The 27,049-nt window shown below is 46.4% G+C and overlaps 3 protein-coding genes across 13 annotated transcripts in view; 2 read left to right on the top strand and 1 right to left on the bottom strand.

Annotated features, from left to right (window-relative positions):
- Window positions 1–27,049, bottom strand: part of LOC308469431 (uncharacterized protein) — a 101,660-nt gene that overhangs the window by 47,052 nt on the left and 27,559 nt on the right. Inside the window, exon 1 of one of the 3 annotated variants that reach the window (XR_013982109.1) lies at window positions 978–1,130. Coding sequence is in view for 1 of the 3 variants with exons in the window: in XM_080991884.1 (XP_080848010.1) it covers window positions 978–1,110 (133 nt within the window). In the remaining 2 variants the exon portion in view is untranslated. Of the gene's footprint in view, window positions 1–977; window positions 1,152–4,249; window positions 4,324–27,049 lie in introns of those variants that run through there. The other 2 variants (XM_080991884.1, XM_080991886.1) reach the window with 2 other exon arrangements.
- LOC308469519 (uncharacterized protein) lies at window positions 6,782–12,920 on the top strand. 5 transcript variants are annotated; one of them, XM_080992100.1, is made up of 4 exons: window positions 6,782–6,849; window positions 7,792–7,965; window positions 8,746–8,919; window positions 9,362–12,920. In XM_080992100.1, exons 2-4 carry the CDS (start codon window positions 7,866–7,868, stop codon window positions 10,969–10,971), a joined length of 1,884 nt encoding a protein of 627 aa, XP_080848226.1. In that variant the 5' UTR covers window positions 6,782–6,849; window positions 7,792–7,865; the 3' UTR covers window positions 10,972–12,920. The 5 variants fall into 5 exon arrangements, with proteins under 5 accessions (XP_080848226.1, XP_080848227.1, XP_080848224.1 ...); XM_080992101.1 differs by lacking the exon at window positions 7,792–7,965 and having other exon boundaries at window positions 6,797–6,849; XM_080992098.1 differs by lacking the exon at window positions 6,782–6,849 and having other exon boundaries at window positions 7,791–7,965; window positions 9,365–12,920.
- Window positions 15,425–25,145, top strand: LOC308469551 (uncharacterized protein). 5 transcript variants are annotated; one of them, XM_080992170.1, is made up of 4 exons: window positions 15,425–15,529; window positions 20,935–21,107; window positions 22,219–22,392; window positions 22,836–25,145. In XM_080992170.1, exons 1-4 carry the CDS (start codon window positions 15,495–15,497, stop codon window positions 24,368–24,370), a joined length of 1,917 nt encoding a protein of 638 aa, XP_080848296.1. In that variant the 5' UTR covers window positions 15,425–15,494; the 3' UTR covers window positions 24,371–25,145. The 5 variants fall into 5 exon arrangements, with proteins under 5 accessions (XP_080848296.1, XP_080848297.1, XP_080848299.1 ...); XM_080992171.1 differs by having other exon boundaries at window positions 15,426–15,529; window positions 22,839–25,145; XM_080992173.1 differs by lacking the exon at window positions 22,219–22,392 and having other exon boundaries at window positions 15,426–15,529; window positions 22,839–25,145.

Below are 27,049 nucleotides of genomic sequence, written 5' to 3'. Positions count from 1 at the left end.
CTAGGAATTCGACTATGCGAAGTTGAATGTTCTCTGTTCTCCGCTGTTTACCCTTTTTTGTTTCATATTATACCAATTCATGAACTCAGAACTCATATACTGATCACCAGCGAGGAACGACATGTTATTCCTGCAAATTTATTCTGCAAGTTTTGAGATATACAAATGACATGAGAAGAATGAGTCTATACATTTGTATCATTTATTGGTCCTATAATCCTTGCTTTTAAAAGCAATAAAAAGTTGTTCCAAAAAGAAAAGATAATGGGGCAACACATGGAGGCCCCACCTGCAGTCAATCCTGAAATTAGGATCAGGTAATTTAAGAATTTAGGATCAGCTTCTAGTGCTGCGCGATGGATCAGTCACTTGTTCTGTTGCTCTGTTTTCTCCTATCTCTCCTCCTCCAATTTAAACCAATTCATGAACTCAGAACTGATACACTGACCACTAACGATGAACCATATGTTATAGAAATTCCTGCAAATTACTTCTACTAGTTTTGAGAATCACATGAGAAGACTAAGAAGACTCAGTCTACATATTTGTATCATATATTAGTCTTATATGATCCTTGTTTTTAAAAGAAAAGGAAGTTATTCCTAAAAGAAAAGTAAAAGGCAAAACACAGAGGCCCCATCGGCAATCAGTCCTGAAATTAGGATCAGGTAATTTAAAGAATCATGGCTTCTAGTGCTGCGCGACGGATCAGTGAGTTCTCTGACATTGGTAGGGCATTCAGAGCCCAGTACTGGCACCAATACATCACGGTGGCCAGGGAGCTGTGACGTATTCCTGGCTCAAATTGCCTGCAGATGTCAAAGGCGCTGGAAGGCAGGTGGAGGAGCCCAAAAAGGTGCCCACCTTCTCAATCTCCATCTTCCTGCCTGCCTCATCCCACCCCCAAGCTGAGCAAGCCCCAGTACCTGTCCAGCCCCATCCATCCATGTCCCCATCTCCCCTCCCCTGGGACTCACCAGATATCTCGGAGGTCCCTGGGAGGGAACGCTCAGAGGCTGTGAGGAGGGATGCAGGAGACAACCTGACCAGGTCAACTGTCCATCTTCCCCCTTCCATCCTCACTAGGTTTACAGATTCAGTCTCTTTCATCCTTCCTCAGGAGTCAAGAAGCCACCATAAGCTGCAGGGACCTGGGAGAGAGGAAGAAACAAAGGGAGCCTCAGAGGCCCTGCAGGGATTCTCCTGCCCTAGATATTCCCCTGCTCCTGGAGAAGCACAAATGGGGCAGCCCCTTCCCAACAGAAACCCCATTTGAAACATCTACAGCGATTCCAACTTAATCTGTTTGCACCTTACCCCACTTCTTAAGGCTGTCATGGTCTGCACACTAGTGACCTGAGAGTGGACCCCATTGAACTCAGTGGGGCTTATGGATAGAACTTGGTGCAAAAACCAGGCACCATCCTGTCCCCAAGCCTGAAAACTGCAACCCCAGAGCATGGGCAGAATACAGCCGAGTAGCTATTACATGTAGGTGCCCCCACGTCTCAATGCAAGAGATGCCTTAGCAGTTGAGCTGGCTGGGCCCCAAACCTCTTTCTGCTCCTCATTAGAGCTGCTGAGAGACCCTAGAAGGTTGGGAATAGGATCTGGCTCCTGCTGTTTCTTAGCCACCTCCTCATTTTCCTTACTCACACAAAATGGAGTGATTTTTGGTTGTGCTTTCTTTAGAGAAGCTCTCTTTGGAGCAGGGCCCTTGGCACTCGGGGAGAGACCAGAAATTTTTGTAACCACTCCAGGTCAACACCGACTTTCTCCTTAATTCCTTTAAAAAAAATATACGTTTTTTTATTAGGAATTCCAACATAACAATTTTAACAAAAATACATCATCCACATTATTCCCCCCCATTCCCCCCCTAAAAAAGAAAAAAGAAAAAAGAAAAAAATCCCTCCCCACCCTCAAGACTTCCCTCAGTTCCTCTCTCTGGTTTCGCAACACATAATTTTATCTGCATGTTATAAAATTGTAAAAATCCTCAATTTCTCTATCTACATATTACCAATAAAGAGTTTGTAATGAAGTTGGGAAATCATAGCAAGCTAAAACTTTGGCTCATGCTAAAGAAGAGCATTATGGGAGAGCCAAACGCTGTAGAATTCTGGGAATGTGTATCTGCTTCTTAATTGCAGACTTTCTGTCTCAAAGAGTGTGAATAAGTTATCTTCTCCATCTGCAGGAAGGAGCCTCACATTTAGCTGTTGAAGGGTAAGTCTTTCACTGTTTCCATGGTGAAAGAGGGTGCCTTCCTCTTAAAACCCACCATGCAAGAAAAATAGGTCCTGCCCCAATGTGGAATAAATGCATAAAAATGAACCCTTAGCTGAATCAAAGGATTCGCCTTAAACTGCTTTCCTTGTTGAGGGTGCAAATAAGACTAAGAAATAGGGTGTTATCTGTGAAAAAATGTGTTCAAGGCCCATGCTGAACCTATGAGTGATAGATTTATAGTTTAGAGGTGACTTGAGATAACAAGGACAAATAGCAGGTGATAGTTTAAGACAGCATCTTAAAAAGTAGAGACATCACCTTGCCAACAAAGGTCCGTATAGTAAAAGCCATGGTTTTCCCAGTAGTGGTGTATGGAAGTGAGAGCTGGACCATAAAGAAGGCTGATCGCCAAAGAATTGATGCTTTTGAATTATGGTGCTGGAGGAGACTCTTGAGAGTCCCATGGACTGCAAAAAGATCAAACGTATCCATTCTTAAGGAAATCAGCCCTGAGTGCTCACTGGAAGGACAGATTGTGAAGCTGAGGCTCCAATACTTTGGCCACCTCATGAGAAGAGAAGGCTCCCTGGAAAAGACCCTGGTGTTGGGAAAGATGGAGGGCACAGGGAGAAAGGGGATGACAGAGGACGAGATGGTTGGACAGTGTTCTCGAAGCTACCAGCATGAGTCTGACCAAACTGCGGGAGACAGTGGAAGGCAGAAGTGCCTGGCGTGCTCTGGTCCATGGGGTCACAAAGAGACGGACACGACTAAACAACAACAACAAAAGTTTAAGAACTAGTACGCGTGCTCAAAAGCTTCATGAATACACACTCCTAAAGGAGAAATTGCTATCTGAATGGACATGGGATGCATGTTATTGATGGGGGTACCTATTAGAGGGATAATGTGTAGGTAGATTGGGTAGCCTGTAAACTGCAAATTCTTAACCAACAGGAATTGTAGGAGGGATATTCAAACGCTTTTAGGTTATAAATTATGTGTGATGTAAGCTGGAATGAGCACTCCTTTACAGCATGAGCTAAGGAGTCGCCCGTGCAGTCCTGTTACGGCAATAAATCTAGTGATGCCCGATCGTGGTGTAGACTCCTTTTTCATACAGAGTAAATTGGCGCCCTCTGGGCAACACAGTTTCTGTGGTGAAAGGAAAACCTAGACGCCTAGAATAGCTGGGGGAACCCAGCCAGATGGGTGGGATATATATAATAACATCATCATGATGACTAGAGTCATGCCTTTTGCGTCTACTTTTATCTCTGTTAGATGGGAGCTTTGGCACTGCAGCCTCCCTGGCCACAAGCTCCCAGTTATTTCAATAACCCCCCCAATAATAGCAATTAATATTATTATTATTCCCCCCCCCCCATCTGGCAGGGTTTCCCCAGCCACTCTGCTGGCTGCCAGGTCCTCCCCCAACTCACTTCCTCCAGCCTGGCTTCCCTTCCACTGTAGCCCCTCCCCCCAGACCACGTGCCCTAGAAGGGACTATGGCCAGGACACAAAGAAAGACGAAAAATTCTGCAGGCATTTTTATAAAATTCCACAGAGGGGCATTAGGCTGCAATAGATTGTAATGGGTTGCTCTGAAGTAAATTCTGCGCCAAATATTAATAATAATAAAGAATCCCGCGAGCCCCCCCTCACCGCCCTGCGCGTATTTTGCCAGAACAAAGGCAGCGACCCTCAGCAATTCTGCCCCACGTCGACCGAAGGGCGGACTCGGTGAAAGGCAGCGCCCCACCGTTGAGATCCCCCAGAAGATCCGGCTTCCCCATTAGGAGGCGGGGCAGGAATCCAGCTTCCAGGGAAGAAAGGCTGGGGGGGGGGATAGGACGCCCCTCGCCTCGTGCAGGGATGTGACTTCAAGGAGATTCCTGAGCAGGAGCAAGAAGGCTGGGCTTCCCTCCCAGAGATCCTTCCCTCCCCCCCCTCAGCCCCCCAACACCCTCGTATTCGGGTCCCCCACCCACGAAATCTCCCCCTTGGCACGACTCACCCCTCGCCCTGCGCGCCGCATCTCTTCCTCTGCATCAGGAGGGACCACCCAAGACGAGCGGGGAGGGGAGGTGGGGGGGGGACAGGGGAGGGTCTGTTCCCAGGCCTCTCTAGGCAGCCGGGCGCTCTCTATTCCCTTCACCCTCCCCTTGGCTCCCTCTCCTCCCCAAATAGCACTACCTGCGCGCCGCGCCAGTTGCGCTTTTCGGGTCAAGGCAGGAGGAGGGATCCGGATCTCGCAGAGAAGGGCGGTGGATTTGAGAATTGGGTGCAAAACCAGCCTGGCTGGAGGATAGGGCCCCTCGCGGGCATCGCTTTCATGGCAATCTATATATATATTGCCTTGAAGGTGATATTGATACACACATGCACATGCACACACACATATGCACACATATATATGTTGGGGGTGTGCATGACATCAAATGCTCTTGCGGAAAGATGGACCACCTTCACGATGCACGCGCTTTGCAAAGGCGTCTCTGGAGGAACTTGGCCAGATCTGTAACCTAAGAGTGCCCCCCCTCCCCTTCCGCCATAGCATCTTTCCTTTTGTTGTAAATAAAAATATGCCCTTTTCCCTTATGGGGTATCCAAGAGCCCATATAGAGTCCTTACATAGGTTCCCTATTGGTAGGAGAAAATAACAGAGGCCAACCAGAGAATATTGAGAAGCAAAGCAGCTAGTAAGCTTGATCTTTATTGATCTGTTGCAACAGGGTACTCCCCTCACACGCAGGAGAGGAAGAGGACCCAGAACAATGGCGTGCAAGGCCTTATAAAGACTTTTGAAATTCCCATTCTCTAGATCAAGACCACCCCCAGAAACATTATGCATACATCACAGAAGGGGTGTAACCTAAGACCACCCCTCAGATACATCCCACCTACATCACAGAAATTTAAATGTTGTTTTTCTCCTGTTGTTGTTTATCTCCTGTCTAGCAGGTTACTTGATTGGATTTCCTGGGGAGCCTGGCCATTCTTTTGTAGTGGTAAAATACTTATTTCCTGGGCCAGGTCACAGGCTCACACCTTATTCAAACAGACATATCCTTGAGACAGGATTTGTGAGGAAAGAGACAATGGGGAGGCTTTTCCAGTTTAACCTTGCAGAGAAAGGATTTGGTCAGTTTAGGAATCAAAATGGTTCCAGGTTGGCTTTCCTGTGCTGATCTATGTATGTGCAGTTATGAACATTACTATATATCTAAGACCATAAAATTCCTATCACACTTTCCCTCTCGTTTACCTGCCTGGCTTGGCGTGTCCTTCCTTAGAAAGGCTTGGGTTCATTCTTCCTCCCACCGACGGGTGTAAATTACTACAGCCTTCTCTCTGCTTTAGTGGGTTTAATGTGTTGCACAGGAGCCACCTCCTAGGGGCTTCACACCCCCCCCCAATAAAATATTTGAGGGGGCCGGGTCCTTCCCCTCCCCTCCAGTTGATGGGCACTGCCAGTCAAATGGGGTGTGTGCACTGCGTCATGTGATCAATTATGCTGGAGGCAGATTACCTGGACCCCCCCAAAATATTTTATTCATTGGCACCCCCAATCTGTTGCATTATTTTTACATTGGCAACCTTCTCCCTCTTCTCCCCACTACCACCCTGTGACAGGGGCGTTGCATGGGGGTGATGCCAGCAGGGCAGTGGCCCCGGGGCGGATCTTTGAGGGGGCACAAAGCAGGCATTGCCTGCAGGGGCCCCCAGTGCAGCCCAGCACTCCTCCCCCATGGTTGGAGGAACCAACCATGGAGGTTGTTTTCTTTAAAAAAACAAATCATTTATGCTTTTCAGATTTATACATTTCATCAAATTTACAATCATCTTGACATTTAAAAACTTGAATTTCTTCCCTCTCTTTCCGCAGTTCCTTAAATTTATTTTCCGTATCCTCTGCATATCCAAATCGACTTAAATTGTTCATTCATTCATCCACTTTACAAATATACACTTATAATACTGCAGGTAATTACAATAATTCTACGAATGTTTACAGTTTAGCCCTAAAAATTCAATAAACCATTTCCGTTCTTTTATAAAAAGTTTGTTATCTTGATTTCTTATTCCTCTGGGTAAGTTTCACCATTTCTGCATATTCCCTAAGTTTTTGTATCCATTCTTCCTTTGCTGGGACTTCTTTCCATTTTGGGGCAAGTAAAATTCTATACAGTTTCTTCTTCTTCTTTGGCGATCACTCGTAGCCGAGTAAGATTGTCTTGGGTCCAAGTTCTTCCAGAGACGCCTTTGCAAAGCGCGTGCATCCTGAGGGTGGTCCATCTTTCCGCAAGAGCATTTGATGCCATGCACACCCCCAACATATATATGTGTGCATATCCAGCGCCCTTCTTTGCGGGATCCGGATCCCTCCTCCTGCCTTGACCCGAAAAAAATGCAACTGGCGAGGCGCTCCCGAGGCGCGCAGGTAGTGCTATTTGGGGAGGAGGGGGAGGGTGAAGGGAATAGGGAGACCGGCTGCCTAGAGAGGCCTGGAAACAGACCCTCCCTCTGTCCCCCCCCCCCCCCACTCCCTCTCCCCGCTCGTCTTGGGTGGTCCCTCCTGATGCAGAGGAAGAGATGCGGCGCGCAGGGCGAGGGGTGAGTCGTGCTAAGGGGGAGGTTTCGTGGGTGGGGGACCCGAATACGAGGGTGTTGGGGGGCTGAGGGGGGAAGGGAAGGATCTCTGGGAGGGAAGCCCAGCCTTCTTGCTCCTGCTCAGGAATCTCCTTGAAGTCACATCCCTGCACGAGGCGAGGGGCGTCCTATCCCCCCCCCCGCAGCCTTTCTTCCCTGGAAGCTGGATTCCTGCCCCGCCTCCTAATGGGGAAGCCGGATCTTCTGGGGGATCCAAACGTGGGGCGCTGCCTTACACCGAGTCCGCCCTTCGGTCGACGTGGGTCAGAATTGCTCAGGGTTGCTGCCTTTGTTCTGGCAAAATACGCGCAGGGCGGTGAGGGGAGGCGCGCGATTCTTCATTTTTATTATTATTTGGCACTGAATTGACTTCAGAGCAACCCATTACAATCTATTGCAGCCTAACAGGATGCCCCTCTCTGGAAATTTATTAAAATTCCTGCAGAATTTTTTGTCTTTCTTTGGGTCCTGGCCATAGTCTCTTCTAGATCACATGGTCTGGGGGGAGGGGCTACAGTGGAGAGGAAGCCAGGCTGGAGGAAGTGAGTTGGGGGAGGACCTGGCAGCCAGCAGAGTGGCTGGGGCGGGGAAATAATAATAATTGCTATTATTGTGTGTGGGGGGGTATTGAAATAACTGGGAGCTTGTGGCCAGGGAGGCTGCAGTGCCAGAGCTCCCATCTAACAGAGATAAAAGTAGATGCAAAAGGCATGACTCTAGTCATCATGATGATGTTATTATATATATCCCACCCATCTGGCTGGGTTCCCCTAGCTATTCTAGGCATCTGGGTTTTCCTTTCACCACAGAAATAGTGAAAGACTTACCAGTCAACAGCTAAATGTCTGGGGCAGGAAAATGCTTGCATGGTCTGTGAAGCTCCTTTTGTTTCTTCTTCCCTCTCAGGAACCTGCAGCTTGTTTTCACTTCTGAGCTCCCTAGGAAGTTTGAAAGAGTCTGATCCTGCAAACCTAGTGAGGATGGAAGGGGGAAGATGGACGGTTGACTTGGTCAGGCTGCCTCCTGCATCCCTCCCCAAACCTGTTGAGTATTCCCTCCCAGGGCCCTCAGAGAGACCTGGTGAGTTGCAGGGGAAAAGGGCAGGGATGGATGGAGACAGGAGGGGGGAAACACACTGGCAAGGTGTTGGACAAATATGTCCCAGGGATCTTTGCCCAGAGGGCGCCAATTTACTCTGTGTAAAAAAGGAGTCTACACCACGATCGGGCATCACTAGATTTCTTGTCGTAACAGGACTGCACGGGCGACTCCTTAGCTCATTCTGTAAAGGAGTGCTCATTCCAGCTTACATCACACATAATTTATAACCTAAAAGCGTTCGAATATCCCCCCTACAATTCCTATTGGTGAAGAAATTGCAGTTCACAGGCTACCCAATCTACCTACACATTTTCCCTCGAATATGTACCCCCATCAATAACATGCATCCCGTATCCATTCACATAGCAATTTCTCCTTTTGGGGTGTGTATTCATGAAGCGTTTGAGCAGGCGTACTAGTTCTTAAACTATCACCCGCTATTTCTCCTTGTTATCTCGAGTCACCTATAAACTATAAATCTATCACTCTCAGGTTCAGCATGGGCCTTGAACACATTCTTTCACAGATAACACCCTATTTCTTAGTCTTATTTGCACCCTCAACAAGGAAAGGAGTTTAGGGAGAATCCTTTGATTCAGCTAAGGATTCATTTTTATTCATTTATTCCACATTGGGGCAGGACCTATTTTTCTTGCATGGTGGGTTTCAGGACGAAGGCACCCTCTTTCACCATGGAAACAGTGAAAGACATCCTTCAACTGCTAAATGTGAGGCTCCCTTTGTTTCTTCTTCCCTCAGGAATCTGCAGCTCGTTTTCGCTTCTGAGCTCCTCAGGAAGGTTGAAAGAGTCTGATAATGCAAACCTAGCGAGGATGGAAGGAGGAAGATGGACGGTTGACTTGGTCAGGCTGCCTCCTGCATCCCTCCCCAAAACTGTTGAGCATTCCCTCCTAGGGCCCTCAGAGAGATCTGGTGAGTTGCAGGGGATAAGAGATGGGCGCAGGGGTGAAAAGAGACAGGAGAAGAGAAACACATTGGCAAGGGGAAAAGATGGAGAGGAGAGAAAAGGCAGGAAGAAGGAAGCAGAGAGGCCTTTTCCCATGCTCCTCTTTGTTTCTGGAATCTGCTTTCATAGAGGAGCCAGAAACCTTTTCCCTCTCACAGCGTTTTGATTTTACATGTTTTCCCCACACTGCATGATTAAATGATGATGATTACCTAGACTAATACAGAAATATCGGTACAGGGTGTTGTGAAAATGCTTTCAGTAATTATAGATTATTTATTTATTTATTTATTTGAAACACTTTTATTTTTTTCTAGACAATTATAATTATGTATGTAATTTATATATCTCCCTTCACACAAAGATGTTCTTTGAAACCCTAAAAGCATTTCTCCCTTTGCTTCAAAGCAGGTGGTGCAGACAATCAACAGAACTCTGCAGAATGTGGAATGAGCTTTATTGATGGTGGAAACCTTACAAACCATCAACGAACTCACACGGGGGAAAAACCATTACAATGTAATGAGTGTGGAAAGAGTTATAGTAGTAATGCCACTCTTAAACAACATCAGCGAATTCATACAGGGGAAAAACAATATGAATGTGTGGAGTGTGGTAAGTGCTTCAGTGCGAGTGGAAAACTTACAAGACATCAACGGACTCACACAGGAGAGAAACCATTTAAATGTATGGAGTGTGGAAAGAGCTTCAGCGAAAGTTGGACCCTTCATACGCATCATCGAAGTCACACAGGGGAGAAACCATTTAAATGTATGGAGTGTGGAAAGAGCTTTGGTCAGAGTTCCCACCTTACTTTACATCATTACACCCACACAGGGGAGAAACAATTTAAATGTATGGAGTGTAAAAAGAGCTTCCGTGACAGGGGAACACTTAGAAAACATCAACTAATTCACACAGGGGAAAAGCCATTCACATGTATGGAGTGTGGAAAGAGCTTCCGTCATATTAGTTCACTTCGTGTACATCAACGGACTCACACAGGGGAGAAACCATTTGAATGTCTAGAGTGTGGAAAGTGGTTCAGACGAAAGACACACCTCACTTCACATCGGCGAACTCACACGGGGGAGAAACTATTTAAATGTCTGGAATGTGGAAAGACTTCCACTGATAGTCGAACACATGCAGAACATCAGCGAACACACACAGGAGAGAAACCACTTACATGTATGGAGTGTGGAAAGAGGTTCCGTCATAGCAGCTCACTTACTTCACATCAGCTAACTCACACAGGGGTTAAACCATTTAAATGTATGGAGTGTGGAAAGAGCTTTGGTCAGAGTACCCACCTTACTTCACATCAGCAAACTCACACAGGGGTTAAACCATTTAAATGTATGGAGTGTGGAAAGAGTTTCCGTCAGAGTGCACACCTTAACACACATAAACGTACTCACACAGGGGTGAAAGACTTTAAATGCTTGGAGTGTGGCAAGAGCTTCAGTCGACGTGATAAACTTAGTGAACACCAGAGAACTCACACAGGGGAGAAACCATTTAAATGTATGCAGTGTGGAAAGAGCTTCAGTCAAAGCGGAGCCCTTAGAACACACCAGCAAACTCACACAGGGGTGAAACACTTTAAATGCTTGGAGTGTGGAAAGAGCTACAGTCGACGTGATAAACTTCGTAAACATCAGAGAACTCACACGGGGGGGAAACGTATGGAGTGTGGAAAGAGTTTCCATCAGAGTGCACAGCTTACTTTACATAAACGTACTCACACAGGGGAGAAACCCTTTAAATGTATGGAGTGTGGAAAGAGCTTCAGTTGGAAGAATCAGCTTAATTCTCATCAACGAACTCACACAGGGGAGAAACCCTTTAAATGTATGGAGTGTGGAAAGAGGTTCAGCGAAAGTTCCTCCCTTAATATTCATCATCGAACCCACACAGGGGAGAAACCGTTTAAATGTATGGAGTGTGGAAAGAGTTTCCGTCGGAGGACACACCTTACTTTACATAAACATACTCACACAGGGGTGAAACTTTAAATGCTTGGAGTGTGGAAAGAGCTTCAGTCAACGTGGGAAACTTAGTGAACATTCACTCGATGTTCATTCTTTTACATAGAATTCTAGAATGCTAGGGTTCAGCCTTTTTGGATGGGGCAGTGTGGAAACACATTCACTTTATTTTGTTTACTTCTCTGGAACAAATGAACCTCAAAGGCAGACTGGCATCACAATCCACCAAGAGGTTCAATGCTGTCAATTGTGGACTGAATCAGGACCATGGATGTTTTTCACAATATGTGGGTTAATCAGATTCCCAGTGCCAACTACAGAGGTACCTTGGTTTAAGAGCAGCTTAGTTTATGGGCAACTTAGTTTATGAACAACTTGGAATAAGAATGCTACAAACCTGTAAGTAGGTGTTTGGGTTTGTGAACTTTGCCTTGGAAACAGAACATGTTCTGCTTCCTGTTGAGTGTGTTCTGTTTGTAAATTGAGTCCCCCACTGCTAATCAGAGGCTTCCTGTTGAGTCTGTCGGCTGTTGAGTCCGGAGCACCCACCCAACACAGAGGTGATACTTGGAGCTTTTGTCTTTGCTATTTTTTTGTTTGTGTGGCTTTTTCTTTTATTTTTACTGTGTCTTGTTCATTGTTTTATGGTACTGACTTTTGACTGTGGCTTGTGACTTCGTTTTTGTGACTTCGTTTTTCTGACTGTGTGGAACCCAGTTCAGCTACTGGTTGATTGTGTGACTGCAGAAATGGATAAAAGCCCCCCCCCCCCATACAAACAATTACTATCATCAGTACACATAAGGAAAAAAATAATAATTTTGAGTTTTATCATCTACAATACTGCCTTATATATTTTATTGTACAGTACATTGATTATTGCCTTCCTTTTATGCATCAGTGGTCTTGTTAGATAGTAAAAATCATGTTAAATTGCTGTTTTAGTGGTTTTTCATTGTCTGGAATGGATTAATCCATTTTCCATTACTTTCTATGGGAAAGCATGCCTTGGTTTAAGGACAGACTTCCTGAACAGATTAAGTTCGTAAACCAAGGTATCACACTGATTTTGTGTGTGAAAACAACTATTAATAAAAGCGGTGGACTTGTAATCTGGTGAACCGGCTTCGCGTCTCCGCTCCTCCACCTGCAGCTGCTTGGGCTAGTCCACCTTGGGCTAGTCACACTTCTCTGAAGTCTCTCAGCCTCACTCACCTCACAGAGTGTTTGTTGTGGGGGAGGAAGGGAAAGGAGATTGTTAGCTGCTTTGAGACTCCTTAAAGGGAGTGAAAGGCGGGATATCAAGTCCAAACTCTTCTTCTTCTTGACTGGGAAGGAGGAGGAGATTAAAGCTGTCATGAATCAATGGGCCCAGGAGTTTGGATATAACACAGATATGAAAGTGAAAAAATTTATGGAAAATAAATCTGAAATTCACAGAATGCTAAACCTTGAGGTAACATTTCCAAAAATATGCAATACTATTGGTATTTGACCCCAAGGAAACTTTCAAAAAGGTATAAAAATGTTTTTAGTACTTTTTGGAGATGTGGAGAAGGAACAGGCACAATGTTCCATATGTGGTGGCTATGTAAAAAAAAATCAAGGTTTTCTTGGATGACATCTATATAGAACTTTTAAAAATGTTAAATGCTTGTTTCACAAAAAAACCAGAAGCCTTTTTATCACAGGCGCCGATATTCCTAGAAATGTAAGAGAGGTCTTTTTATACACCACTGTTGCCGCTAGAATCCTAATAGCGACAAATTGGAAGAGGGATAAAGTTCCTTCCAGGTTAGAATGGTTACAAGAATTGGTCTAATATGCAGAGCTAGCCAAACCAACCGAAAAAATAAAAGATAATTCAAAACAAGTATTTATTTCAAAATGGGAAGTTTTTAAAAGATATCTTAAGAACAGTTGTTGCAGCTTGAACTCGGTCACAGCCTTTGAATAACATCTGTAGCTGTTTTAAGGACACAGGAGAAAAAGGACACAGGAGAAATACTATTTTATTATACAACAAGTGGATATGTTTTTGCAATAAGTCAGTAATGGTGAAGAAGAGTTTGGATTTGATATCCCGCTTTGTCACTACCCGAAGGAGTCTCAAAGCAGCTAACATTCTCCTTTCCCTTCCTCCCCCACAACAAACACTCTGTGAGGTGAGTGAGCCGAGAGACTTCAGAGAAGTGTGACTGGCCCAAGGTCACCCAGCAGCTACACGTGGAGGAGTGGAGATGCGAACCCGGTTCCCCAGATTACGAGACTACCGCTCTTAACCACACCACCACACTGGTGAAATGAAGTATGGAGACGACGGGAAGTCAGATGTATATTAAGAATATTTTCTTTGTCAGAAAATATAGTTTTCTCTTAATTTTATTTTCTTTGTAAACAATGGACATGAATGTATGTTTTTTTACTTTGTTTAAGTCCAATAAAGCATTTTTTAAAAAAGAAAAAAATCTTTTCTATACCACTTTATATCTTAAAGTAAAAAAACTCAAATCTGCTTGCAACACATTAAAACATGAAATAAAGCAATCCAGAATAAAACACATTTATACTTTGAGGGGGAAGATTCAGATCCATCTCTGTGACATTTTGCTTTCTCTGTATTTATTTACCTACTTAAATTTTTATAGCTACCCCAATGCAGAAGGACTTCAGGAAGGCAGGATGATGTAGTGGTGAGAGTGTCAGACGAGGATATGGGAGATCGGCACCCAAATCAGGGTTACCAGACATCCCCGTTTCCCGGGGACAGTCCCTGAATTTGCAGATCTGTCCCCAAAATGTCCCCGGATTTCATTAAATGTCCCCGGGGAAACGTGGCGGCAGCGCGCTGCGCTTGGCATCCCGATGCTCATGATCATCCCTTCCCTTTATGCCCCTTTCCTCTTTGGGGCACACCAGCCCTGCTCAGATTCTTTCACCTAAGGTGTTTTTTTTGGGGGGGGGAGGGGGCGGCCTCCTCCAGCTCCGGCCTGCTTCACCATGCCCAGTCCATGATGTAGAAGAAGTGCTCCTGGATTGCGCCCAGCTCCGGTGGCTCTGATCCCAGGACCTGGGTGCTGCTGCTGCTGCTTCGCTCTTCGGCGCGGCATCAGCACCCAGATTGTCACCACAGGGCTTCACTCTCTCTCTCTGCCCCCCCAGCAGCCCATTCTCTTACATTCCCTACTGTTGCTTTAAATTGCAGCTGACTTCCTGTCAGCATCCCCAAGCCCTTACTCCACCTCTCTTTCCCCTACTGTTCTGAGCCTTTCCCTCACTCAAATTTATGGGGCGCTAAGGGGGCTTTCCCCCATGTCTTTTGTTCTTTGCCTCCCTCTCTGTCACCTACTGACTCATTGTTAAAACTGTGTCTATGGAAGACAATCTTACTCCCCTACGAGTGATCGCCAAAGAAGAAGAAGAAACTGTATAGAATTTTACTTGCCCCAAAATGGAAAGAAGTCCCAGCAAAGGAAGAATGGATACAAAAACTTAGGGAATATGCAGAAATGGTGAAACTTACCCAGAAGAATAAGAAATCAAGATAACAAACTTTTGACAAAAGAATGGAAAGTTTATTGAATATTTACAGATAAACTGTAAACGGATAAGAACATTCGTAGGATTATTGTAATAACCTGCAGTATTAAAGTGTATATTTGTAAAGTGGATGCATGAATTAGCAATTTAAGTCGATTTGGATATGCAGAGGATACGAAAAATAAATTTAAGGAACTGCGGAAAGAGAGGGAAGAAAGTCAAGTTTTGAAATGTTAAGGTGATTGTAAATTTGATGAAATGTATAAATCTGAAAATAATAATAAAATAAATCTTTTTAAAGAAAACAACCTCCATGGTTGGTTCCTCCAATGGGAGAGGAGTGTTGGGCGGCACTGGGGGTGCCTGAAGGCAGTGACTGCCTTGTGCCCCCTCAAAAATCCGCCCCGGGGCCACTGCCATGCTGGCATCACCTCCATGCAACGCCCCTGTCACAGGGTGGTTGTGGGTATAAGATGGAGAAGAAGTGTGTACGTCGCCCGCAGCTTGTTGAAGGAAAGGCAGATTGCCATTGTAAAAATAATGCAACATATTGGGGGTGCCAATGAATAAAATATTGCGGGGGTCCAGGTAATCTGCGTCCTGCATAATTGATCACACGACGCAGTGCACACACTCCATTTGAATGGCAGTGCCCATCAACTTGAGGGGAAGGACCCGGCCCCCATAAATATATGTGGGCATCACTTTCACGGCGATATATATTGCCGTGAAAGCGATGCCCGCGAGGGCCCCTATCCTCCAGCCAGGCTGGTTTTGCACCCAAGACTCAAATCCAGCGCCCTTCCCTGCGGGATCCGGATCCCTCCTCCTGCCTTGACCCGAAAAAACGCAACTGGGGAGGCGCGCAGGTGGTGCTATTTGGGGAGGAGAGGGAGCCAAGGGGAGGGTGAAGGGAATAGAGAGACCGGCTGCCTAGAGAGGCCTGGGAACAGACCCTCCCCTGTCCCCCCCCACCTCCCCTCCCCGCTCGTCTTGGGTGGTCCCTCCTGATGCAGAGGAAGAGATGCGGCGCGCAGGGCGAGGGGTGAGTCGTGCCAAGGGGGAGATTTCGTGGGTGGGGGACCCGAATACGAGGGTGTTGGGGGGCTGAGGGGGGGGGGGGGAGGGAAGGATCTCTGGGAGGGAAGCCCAGCCTTTTTGCTCCTGTCCAGGACTCTCCTTTAAGTCACATCCCTGCACGAGGCGAGGGGCGTCCTATCCCCCCCCCCCCCAGCCTTTATTCCCTGGAAGCTGGATTATTGCCACCTTCCTCCTCCCAATGGGGAAGCCGGATCTTCTGGGGGATCCAAACGTGGGGCGCTGCCTTACACCGAGTCCGCCCTTCGGTCGACGTGGGTCAGAATTGCTCAGGGTTGCTGCCTTTGTTCTGGCAAAATACGCGCAGGGCGGTGAGGGGGGGGCGCGCTGGATTCTTCTTCTTCTTATTATTATTATTATTAGGCGCTGAATTGACTTCAAAGCAACCCATTACAATCTGCCCCTCTCTGGAATTTTATAGTAAATTCCATTTTTCGTTGTTTTTTATTTTTACAAATAACACAGCATACTCACCCAAATATAATGTACACGTTTAATGTCGACTTTCCTTCCCCCCTTTCCACGGTTCATAATGCTTTTCTATTACATATTATAACCCTCCCTCTCTTTTCTCATTTTCATATCCAGATATTTCTTCCTGCAGAATTTTTTTATCTTTGTTAGTGTCCTGGCCATAGTCTCTTCTAGATCACATGGGCTGAGGGGAGGGGCTACAGCGGAAGGGAAGCCAGGCTGGAGGAAGTTGGGGGAGGACCTGGCAGCCAGCCAAGTGGCTGGGGAAACCCTGCCAGGATGGGGGGGGGGGATAATAATTGCTTTTATTGTGGGGTTTTTTTTAATTGAAATAACTGGGAGCTTGTGGCCAGGGAGGCTGCAGTGCCAAAGCTCCCATCCAACAGAGATAAAAGTAGACGCAAAAGGCATGACTCTAGTCATCATGATGATGTTATTATATATATCCCACCCATCTGGCTGGGTTTCCCCAGCCTTTCTAGGCGGCTGGGTTTTCTTGCATGGTGGGTTTCAAGAGGAAGGCACCCCTCATTCACCATGGAGACTGTGTGTGGTACCTCCACACACAGGGAGACTGACCCTTCAACAGCTCAACCTCTGGGGCAGGAAAATGCTTGCAGGGTCTCTGAGGCCCCCTTTGCTTCTGGCTAGTTTCTAATCTCCCCTTCTTGGTGTTGCGTTCGCAAAGTAAAGGAAGGACTGGACCCTGATTAAAAACAAGACACGAGGCTTTGACCAGCAAGGCTCTCGGAGAAAGTGCGTAAACCACACACCCCGCCAGGCCATTTTATTAGCAAAAGAATCTTTCACACAGTGCTCGTAAGAACCGATCATATTTCCTCTGAGCATTTCATCAAACCCCACGTGGGGGAAAAGTTACACTACAACACTAATTAGCATGCATATATTTTGGGGTAAATATGTTGAGAACTACAAAGGGGTAGTAAATAAGTTGAGAACTACAAAGGGGTGCATCCGGCAACCCCAGAGCTGAGAAATAAACATGATAAGAAGGATGGCCAGAAAGACCAGATCACTACCACCTTCATGTGAGATCTGTTTCCTGGCTCCAAGATTAACATTTTAAGATTATATATAAGAAACTACATCAAAGTAACTTGCCCACTATCTTTATGGCACAGGATGCCTGCCTGGCGAAGCAACTGCTGTGTACGTGACGTGAGGAGAGAGAAATGGGCTTTAGAGTCAAAAGGGCATGAATGTAGAATCTTATGGGATTTAATCAGAAATTATCGTCAGTATATCAAACCCAGTCAACACAATGTCTTCATCATGGACACGATGGCTTGATGTATATTTTATAATTCCTCATGGTAATCCCATCTGACCCCTACACTTGGGAAAGGTTATTTTTAAAAAATAGGTTTTTTAAAAAGTAACAAATACATCCATAAACAGAGATTACACTGCATCTCATGACTAGTCTCCCCCCCCCCCGTGTGTCCTAATATTAACATCTACAACTCTAATATCAGTCCGTTGTCCATATTTTCCCATCCATCTGAATGGTCCGTGATCTTTAATACCTTACCAGTGTGGTTAAAATCCTTCTAATGCTTTCATCTATTTACAATGGGCTCCTAGATAAATTATAATCCCCCCCCCCATTCTTTTAAAAGTTCCTGTCCTCTTAGTTTTCTCAAGAAGATCCTCTTTCAGGTCATCATCGTCATCGTCATCATCATCACAACAATAACAATAATGTTATTTCTATCCCAGCCATCTAGGCGGCTGGCTTTTCTTGCATGGTGGGTTTCAGGAGGAAAGCATCCCTCTTTCACCACAGAAATAGTGAAAAACTTACCCTTCAACAGCTAAATGTCTGGGGCAGGAAAAGGCTTGCAGGGTCTGTGAAGCTCCTTTTGTTTCTTCTTCCCTCGCAATCTATCGGAACCACCTGCACCACCGGGGCCTGGTAGAGACCCCAAGATCTCCTGCAATGCCTTTGCAAAGTTTATTGCAGATAAAGTCGCTCAGATTCGGAAAGAGGTAGACTCCACCGTGGGAGCAGGACCAGGGCGGGAGAGTGCTAGAGTTCTGTCTGGTCCTGTTAAATGGGATCAATTCCAATCTGTTACCGCCGAGGATGTGGACAGGCTGCTTGGACAAGTGAAACCGACCACCTGTCTCCTTGATCCTTGCCCATCTTGGCTGATAAAAGTGAGCCAGGAAGGACTGGGCGATGGGCTCTGTGGGGTGTTGAATGCTTCCCTCTGTGAGGGAGCCTTCCCAGACCCACTGAAAGAGGCAGTCATTAAACCGCTTCTTAAAAAAACATCTTTAGACCCGACCAATATGGCCAACTATTGCCCAGTCTCAAATCTACCATTCTTAGGCAAGGTGATTGATCGGGTGGTTGCAGAACAACTCCAAGCACACCTGGAGGATGCGGACCATTTGGATCCCTTCCAATCGAGATTCAGGCCTCACCATGGGACTGAAAATGCTTTGGTCACGCTGGTTGATGATCTCCGGCGGGCTAGGGACAAAGGTGAGAGCTGTTTCCTAGTTCTGCTGGATCTCTCAGCGGCCTTTGAACACCATAACATCCTTCTGGACTGTCTAGAGGGGCTGGGAGCTGGGGGCACTGTTATATGGTGGTTCCTCTCCTTTCTCCTGGGCCGTGTCCAGAAAGTGGTTGTGGGGGGTGAGTGTTCAGACCCCTGGGCCCTCACTTGTGGGGTGCCTGAGGGTTCTGTCCTCTCCCCCATGCTTTTTAACATCTATATGAAGCCGCTGGGAGAGATCATCAGGGGGTTTGGGCTGGGTGTTCATCAGTACAGTGGTGCCCCGCAAGACGAACGCCTCGCAAGACGGAAAACCCGCTAGACGAAAGGGTTTTCCGTTTTGGAGGCGCTTCGCAAAACGAATTTCCCTATGGGCTTCCTTCGCAAGACGAAAGCCCATAGGGAAATCTCCGGGACAGCGGGGAAGCGCAGCGCGTCTTCCCCACTGTCCTCGGACCTCCTCCGAAGGCTTGCGGCGGGGCGGAGACACCTCCTCCCGCCGCCAGCCTTCGTTTCTCCGCTGTCCCGGACGGCTTTTGAAGGCAGGCGGGGGGAGCGTAGACTTTCGCCCCCGCCCGCCTTCAGAAGAGGTCCTGGACCTCTTCTGAAGGCCGACGGGGGGCGAAAGTCTTTGCTCCCCCCTGCCTGCCTTCCCGGGAGAGCGGAGAAACGCAGCGTGTTTCTCCGCTGTCCCGGACGGCTTTTGAAGGCAGGCGGGGGGGGAGCAAAGACTTTCGCCCCCCGCCCGCCTTCAGAAGAGGTCCTGGACCTCTTCTGAAGGCCGGCGGGGGGCGAAAGTCTTTGCTCCCCCCTGCCTGCCTTCCCGGGAGAGCGGAGAAACGCAGCGTGTTTCTCCATTGTCCCGGACGGCTTTTGAAGGCAGGCGGGGGGGAGCAAAGACTTTCGCCCCCCGCCCGCCTTCAGAAGAGGTCCTGGACCTCTTCTGAAGGCTGGCGGGGAGCAAAAGTCTTTGTCCCCCCTGCCTGCCTTCCCGGGGGCTTTTAAATCGCCCCGGGACAGCGGAGAAGTCCCCCGCTGTCCCGGGGCTTTTTAAAATGCTGGCGGGCGGCAGCGGAGGCTTCGCTCCCACCCGCCAGCATTTTAAGATCGCCCCGGACAGCGGAGAAGTCCCCCGCTGTCCCGGGGTTTTTTAAAATGCTGGGGGTGGGAAGAAAAGCCCTTGCCCCCCCCCCCCAGCCTTCAGAAGAGGTCGGGGGACAGACTGTCCCCGGACCTGGTCTGAAGTCGGTTTCCATAGGAACGCATTAATTGATTTTCAATGCATTCCTATGGGAAACCGTGCTTCGCAAGACGAAAAACTCGCAAGAAGAAAAAACTTGCGGAACGAATTAATTTCGTCTTGCAAGGTACCACTGTATGCAGATGACACCCAGCTCTACCTTTCCTTTAAATCAGAACCAGTGAAGGCAGTGAAGGTCCTGTGTGAGTGCCTGGAGGCGGTTGGAGGATGGATGGCGGCCAACAGATTGAGGTTGAATCCTGACAAGACAGAAGTACTGTTCTTGGGGGACAGGGGGCAGGCTGGTGTGGAGGACTCCCTGGTCCTGAATGGGGTAACTGTGCCCCTGAAGGACCAGGTGCGCAGCCTGGGAGTCATTTTGGACTCACAGCTATCCATGGAGGCACAGGTTAATTCTGTGTCCAGGGCGGCTGTCTACCTGCTCCACCTGGTATGCAGGCTAAGTCCCTACCTGCCCGCCGACTGTCTTGCCAGAGTGGTGCATGCTCTAGTTATCTCCCGCTTGGACTACTGCAATGCACTCTACGTGGGGCTACCTTTGAAGGTGACCCGGAAACTGCAATTAATCCAGAATGCGGCAGCTAGACTGGTGACTGGGAGTGGCTGCTGGGACCACATAACACCAGTCCTGAGAGATCTGCATTGGCTCCCAGTACGTTTCTGAGCACAATTCAAAGTGTTTGTGCTGACCTTTAAAGCCCTAAACGGCCTCGGTCCTGTATACCTGAAGGAGCGTCTCCACCCCCATCGTTCACCCGGACACTGAGATTCAGCGCTGAGGGCCTTCTGGCGGTTCCCTCATTGCGAGAAGTGAGGTTACAGGGAACCAGGCAGAGGGCCTTCTCAGTAGTGGCGCCCACCCTGTGGAACACCCTCCCTTCAGATGTCAAGGAAATAAGCAGTTATCCTATTTTTAAAAGACATCTGAAGGCAGCCCTGTTTAGGGAAGTTTTTAATATTTAATGCAGTATTGTTTTTAACATGTGATTGGGAGCCGCCCAGAGTGGCTGGGGAAACTCAGCCAGATGGGCGGGGTATAAATTATTATTATTATTATTATTATTATTATTATTATTATTATCATCTCAGGAACCTGCAGCTTGTTTTGGCTTCTGAGCTCCCTAGGAAGTTTAAAGAGTCTGATCCTACAAACCTGGCGAGGATGGAAGGGGGAAGATGGACGGTTGACTTGGTCAGGCTGCCTCCTGCATCCCTCCCCAAACCTGTTGAGCATTCCCTCCCAGGGCCCTCAGAGAGATCTGGTGAGTTGCAGGGGAAAAGGGCAGGGATGGATGGAGACAGGAGGGGGAAAACACATTGGCAAGGTGTTGGACAAATATGTCCCAGGGATCTTTACCCAGAGGGCGTCAATTTCTTTGTGGGGCATAGGAATTTGTTCATATATTTTTTTCAAAATATAATCCGCCCCTCCCCACAAGTTCTGAGGGACAGTGGACTGGCCCCCTGCTGAAAAAGTTTGTATACCCCTGGTATAGAGTCTCACAGGTGTCCCCTTAAGTTGGTGGGCTTCTGAGGTCCCAGCGGCAACAGAACTCCGTCGGACCGGTCATGCGCTAGAGGTGTCGTCCGGGCTTCACTAGGTGAGGTTGGCGATCTGGGTTTACCTGCCTACATGCTCCACCAAAATTGTTGGACAAATTATGTCCCAAGGAATCTTTACCCAGAGGGCGTCAATTTACTCTGTGTAAAAAAGGAGTCTACACCACGATTGGGCATCACTAGATTTATTGCCATAACAGTACTGCACAGGTGGCCCCTCAGCTCACGCTGTAAAGGAGTGCTCATTCGAGCTTACATCACACATAATTTATAACCTAAAAGTGTTCAAATATCCCTCCTACAATTCCTATTGGTTAAGAAATTGCAGTTTACAGGCTTCCCAATCCACCTACACATATGCCCCCCACCAATAACATGGATCCCATCTCCATTCAAATAGCAATTTCTCCTTTAGGGGTGCGTATCCATGAAGCATTTGAACACGTGTACTAGTTCTTAAACTATCACCTGCTTTTTCTCCTTGTTATCTCGAGTCACCTCTAAACTATAAATCTATCACTCTCAGGTTCAGCATGGGCCTTGAACACATTCTTTCACAGATAACACCCTGTTTCTTAGTCTTAATTGCACCCTCTAAGACGGAAAGGAGTTTAGGGAGAATCCTTTGATTCAGCTAAGGATTCATTTTTATTCATTTATTCCACATTGGGGCAGGACCTATTTTTCTTGCATGGTGGGTTTCAGGAGGAAGGCATAAGAGGAAGACCCACCTCCTCTTTCACCATGGAAACAGTGAAAGACTTATCCTTCACCAGCTAAATGTGAGGCTCCTTTTGTTTCTTCATCCCTCAGGAACCTGCGGCTTGTTTTCGCTTGGGAGCTCCTCAGGAAGGAGGAAAGAGTCTGATAATGCAAACCTAGCAAGGATGGAAGGAGGAAGATGGACGGTTGACTTGGTCAGGCTGCCTCCTGCATCCCTCTCCAAAACTGTTGAGGATTCCCTCCCAGGGCCCTCCGAGAGATCTGGTGAGTTGCAGGGGATAAGATTTGGGCGCAGGCGTGGAAAGAGACAGGAGGAGGGAAACACATTGGCAAGGGGGAAAGATGGAGAGGAGAGAAAAGGCAGGAAGAAGGAAGCAGAGAGGCCTTTTCCCATGCTCCTCTTTGTTTCTGGAATCTGCTTTCATAGAGGAGCCAGAAACCTTTTTCCTCTCACAGCCTTTTGATTTTACATGTTTTCCCCCCACTACATGATTAAATGATGATTATTACCTAGACTAATACAGAAATATGGATAAAGGGTGTTGTGGAAATGCTTTTAGTAATTATAGATTATTTATTTTTTTGAAACACTTCTACCACTTTTATTTTTTTCTAGACAATTATAATTATGTATGTAATTTATATATTGCCCTTCATACAAAGATGTTTCTTGAAACCCTAAAAGCATTTCTCCCTTTGCTTCAAAGCAGGTGGTGCAGACAAACGACAGAACTCTGCAGAATGTGGAATGAGCTTTATTGATGGTGGAAACCTTACAAACCATCAACGAACTCACACGGGGGAAAAACCATTACAATGTAATGAGTGTGGAAAGAGTTATAGTAGTAATGCCACTCTTAAACAACATCAGCGAATTCATACAGGGGAAAAACAATATGAATGTGTGGAGTGTGGTAAGTGCTTCAGTGCGAGTGGAAAACTTACAAGACATCAACGGACTCACACAGGAGAGAAACCATTTAAATGTATGGAGTGTGGAAAGAGCTTCAGTGAAAGTTGGTCCCTTCATATGCATCATAGAAGTCACACAGGGGAGAAACCATTTAAATGTATGGAGTGTGGAAAGAGTTTCAGTTATAGTTCAAGCCTTGCTTTACATCATTACACCCACACAGGGGAGAAACCATTTGAATGTATGGAGTGTAAAAAGAGCTTCAATGACAGGGGAACACTTAGAAAACATCAACTAATTCACACAGGGGAAAAGCCATTCACATGTATGGAGTGTGGAAAGAGCTTCCGTCATATTGGTAAACTTCGAGTACATCAACTGACTCACACAGGAGAGAAACCATTTGAATGTCTAGAGTGTGGAAAGTGGTTCCGACGAAAGACACACCTCACTTCACACCAGCGAAGTCACACGGGGGAGCAACCATTTAAATGTTTGGAATGTGGAAAGACTTCCACTAATAGTCAAACACATGCAGTACATCAACGAACTCACACAGGGGTTAAACCATTTAAATGTATGGAGTGTGGAAAGAGCTTTGGTCAGAGTTCCCACCTTCGTACACACCAGCAAACTCACGCAGGGGTGAAACAGTTTAAATGCTTAGAGTGTGGAAAGAGCTTCAGTCAGAGTGCACACCTTACTTTACATAAACATACTCACACAGGGGAGAAAGACTTTAAATGCTTGGAGTGTGGAAAGAGCTACAGTAGACGTGATAAACTTAGTCAACATCAGAGAACTCACACAGGGGTTAAACCATTTAAATGTATGGAGTGTGGAAAGAGCTTTGGTCAGAGTGCACACCTTAACACACATAAACATACTCACACAGGGGTGAAACAGTTTAAATGCTTGGAGTGTGGAAAGAGCTACAGTAGACGTGATAAACTTAGTCAACATCAGAGAACTCACACAGGGGTTAAACCATTTAAATGTATGGAGTGTGGAAAGAGTTTCCATCAGAGTGCACAGCTTGCTTTACATAAACGTACTCACACAGGGGAGAAACCCTTTAAATGTATGGAGTGTGGAAAGAGCTTCAGTTGGAAGAATCAACTTAATTCACATCAACGAACTCACACAGGGGAGAAACCCTTTAAATGTATGGAGTGTGGAAAGAGGTTCAGCGAAAGTTCCTTCCTTAATATTCATCATCGAACCCACACAGGGGAGAAACCATTTAAATGTATGGAGTGTGGAAAGAGTTTCCGTCAGAGGATACACCTTACTTTACATAAACATACTCACACAGGGGTGAAACACTAAATGCTTGGAGTGTGGAAAGAGCTTCAATCAACATGAGAAACTTAGTGAACATTCACTCGATGTTCATTCTTTTACACAGAATTCTAGAATGCTAGAGTTGACCCTGGGCATAATTTGAGGGGGTTTTGGATGGGGCAGTGTGGAAACACATTCACTTTATTTTGCTTACTTCTCTGGAACAAATGAACCTCAAAGGCAGACTAGCATGACAATGAACCAAGAGGTTCAGTGCTCTTACTTGTGGACTGAATCAGGACAATGGATATTTTTCACAATATGTGGGTTAATCGTATTCACAGTGCCAACTCCAGTGGTTCCTTGCTTTAAGAACAGCTTAGTTTATGAACAACTTGGAATAAGAACGCTCCGAACCCATAAGTAGGTGTTTGGGTTGCTGAACCTTGCCTTGGAAACAGAACATGTTCCACTTCCTGTTGAGTGTGTTCCGTTTGTAAATTGAGTCCCCCGCTGCTAATCAGAGGCTTCCTGTTGAGTCTGTTGGCCATTGAGTCCGGAGCACCCACACAACACAAAAGCTTTTGACTGTTTTTGTTTTTGTGGCTTTTTCATTGTTTTTTTACTGTGAATTGTTCTTTGTTTTATGGTACTGACTTTTGACTGTGGCTTGTTACTTCATTTTTGTGACTGTGTGGAACCCAGTTCAACTACTGGTTGATTGTGTGACTGCAGAAATGGATAAAAGCCCCCCATCCAAACAATTACTATCATCAGTGCACCTAAGATTTTTTTTTTTTTTGAGTTTTATCATCTACAATACTGTTTTATTTATTTTCTTGTACAGTACATTGATTATTGCCTTCCTTTTATGGATCAATTGTCTTGTTAGATAGTAAGATTCATGTTAAATTGCTGTTTTAGTGGGTTTTTTTCATTGTCTGGAATGGATTAATCCATTTTCTATTACTTTCTATGGGAAAGCACGCCTTGGTTTAAGAACGCCATGGTTTAAGAATGGACTTCCTGAACAGATTAAGTTCGTAAACCAAGGTATCACACTGATTTTGTGTGTGAAAACAGCCATTAATAAAAGCAATGGACTTGTAATCTGGCGCACCAGGTTGGCTTCCCCGCTCCTCCACATGCAGCTGCTGGGTGACCTTGGGCTAGTCACACTTCTCTGGAGTCTCTCAGCCCCACTCACCTCACAGTGTTTGTTGTGGGGGAGGAAGGGAAAGGAGATTATTAGCTGCTTTGAGACTCCTTAAGGGGAGTGAAAGGCAGGATTTCAAGTCCAAACTTGTGTCCCCAGAATGTCTCCAGTTTTCATTAAATGTCCCCTGGAAAACATGGCAGCAGTGCGCTTCGCTTGGCATCCCGATGCTCATGTTCATCCCTCCCCTTTATGCCCCTTCCCCCCTCTCTCCGTCAGCAGCCCATTCTTTTACATTCCCTACTGTTGCTTTAAATTGCAGCTGACTTCATGTCAGCATCCCCAAGCGCTTACTCCACCTCTCTTTCTGTATAGAAACTGTATAGAATTTTACTTGCCCCAAAATGGAAAGAATATGCAGAAATGGTGAAACTTACCAGAAGACTAAGAAATCAAGGTAATAATTTTTTAAATAAAAAAATGTAAATGGTTTATTGAATATTTACAGATAAACTTTATCTGAGATTTATTGCTCAGGGGGAGAAGGTCCCGCAAGCTTCTGTTGCGCAGTCTGCTTTTCCGGACTTCTGAGCGTAGCAGAGTAAAAAGACAGCGGTCAAAGCGCTTAGTCTTCTGTCTTCTGTGCGTGCCATTAGTGTGCATAAATCAAGAGCCCACACAGCTTCTCCTAAGCTAAAAGCGTTTATTATTACAGCAGCAGTAAATTATCCAGTATCAAACAGAATGTGAGACATGTCTGTTCCCTACAAAAGCGAAACCAGAATAGAACAAGAAAAACAGATCCCGGATGTGATGCAGGATCCCTCCGCCCCACAGAAGGCAGGATGCATTCACTGAGCTGTTTAACCCTGAAAGCTCAGGTTCTCCTCACACCCCCTCTCGTTCTGCGCTACTAGGGACCAGTAAGTATCACCATTTACCCCAACTTAAAACCTTCATAGAACTCCCCATGACGCTGGAAGCTCAAAGGTTTCGTTTACCCATCTGCCAGGTTGTCGTGGCTTGTACAGTACTTCATCCGCACCAAACCTGACTGTACACTTTGACACACATTCTGGAATCGTATGTCTATATGCTTGGTTCTGGCCTTAAACTGCCCAGATTCTGCCAACTTCAGACAGGGTGGATTGTCCTCCTAAACATTGATGGGCAGGCAACAATCCCCATAGATCTCTTGCACCAGGCATCTATAGAACGCCAGTTCCCGGCACAACTCTGACAGTGTGCTGAACTCAGCCTCAGTAGAGGACAGCGCAATGAGACTTTGCTTCTGGGACTTCCACCCAACTAGAGATTCCCCAAACTTTATTACCATCCAAGATACGGACTAACTGTTATCCAGATTCGCCCAGTCGCTATCTGCCCAGGAAGTGAGCCTAGTCTCACCTGCAGCTGACAGCTTGAGATTGAAGTCCTTGGTATCCTGCAGGTAATGCAGCACCTGCTTGATACCATGCCAGGTGTTTACACTGGGCTTTGTAGCTTCCCTACTGACGAGATTGGTAGCAAAAGCAGTGTCCGGCCTGCTCCATGGGGACAGATACAAC

The sequence above is a fragment of the Podarcis pityusensis genome (assembly GCF_964106645.2).
Source record: "Podarcis pityusensis genome assembly, chromosome: 2".
Classification (NCBI taxonomy): Eukaryota; Metazoa; Chordata; class Lepidosauria; order Squamata; family Lacertidae; genus Podarcis; species Podarcis pityusensis.
The sequence above is the reverse complement of the archived record's forward strand: the minus strand, read 5'-3'. Positions and strand labels throughout refer to the sequence as shown.

Bases quoted from the DNA above. Each gene is read 5' to 3' on its own strand.
- LOC308469519 (XM_080992099.1), top strand. From the start codon at position 8,643: ATGGTGGGTTTCAGGACGAAGGCACCCTCTTTCACCATGGAAACAGTG. The intron at 8,920-9,361 runs GTGAGTTGCAGG...TTTGCTTCAAAG, and splicing joins AGGGCCCTCAGAGAGATCTG to CAGGTGGTGCAGACAATCAA.
- LOC308469551 (XM_080992170.1), top strand. From the start codon at position 15,495: ATGCAGAGGAAGAGATGCGGCGCGCAGGGCGAGGG. The intron at 15,530-20,934 runs GTGAGTCGTGCC...TTATCATCTCAG, and splicing joins TGCGGCGCGCAGGGCGAGGG to GAACCTGCAGCTTGTTTTGG. The intron at 22,393-22,835 runs GTGAGTTGCAGG...TTTGCTTCAAAG, and splicing joins AGGGCCCTCCGAGAGATCTG to CAGGTGGTGCAGACAAACGA.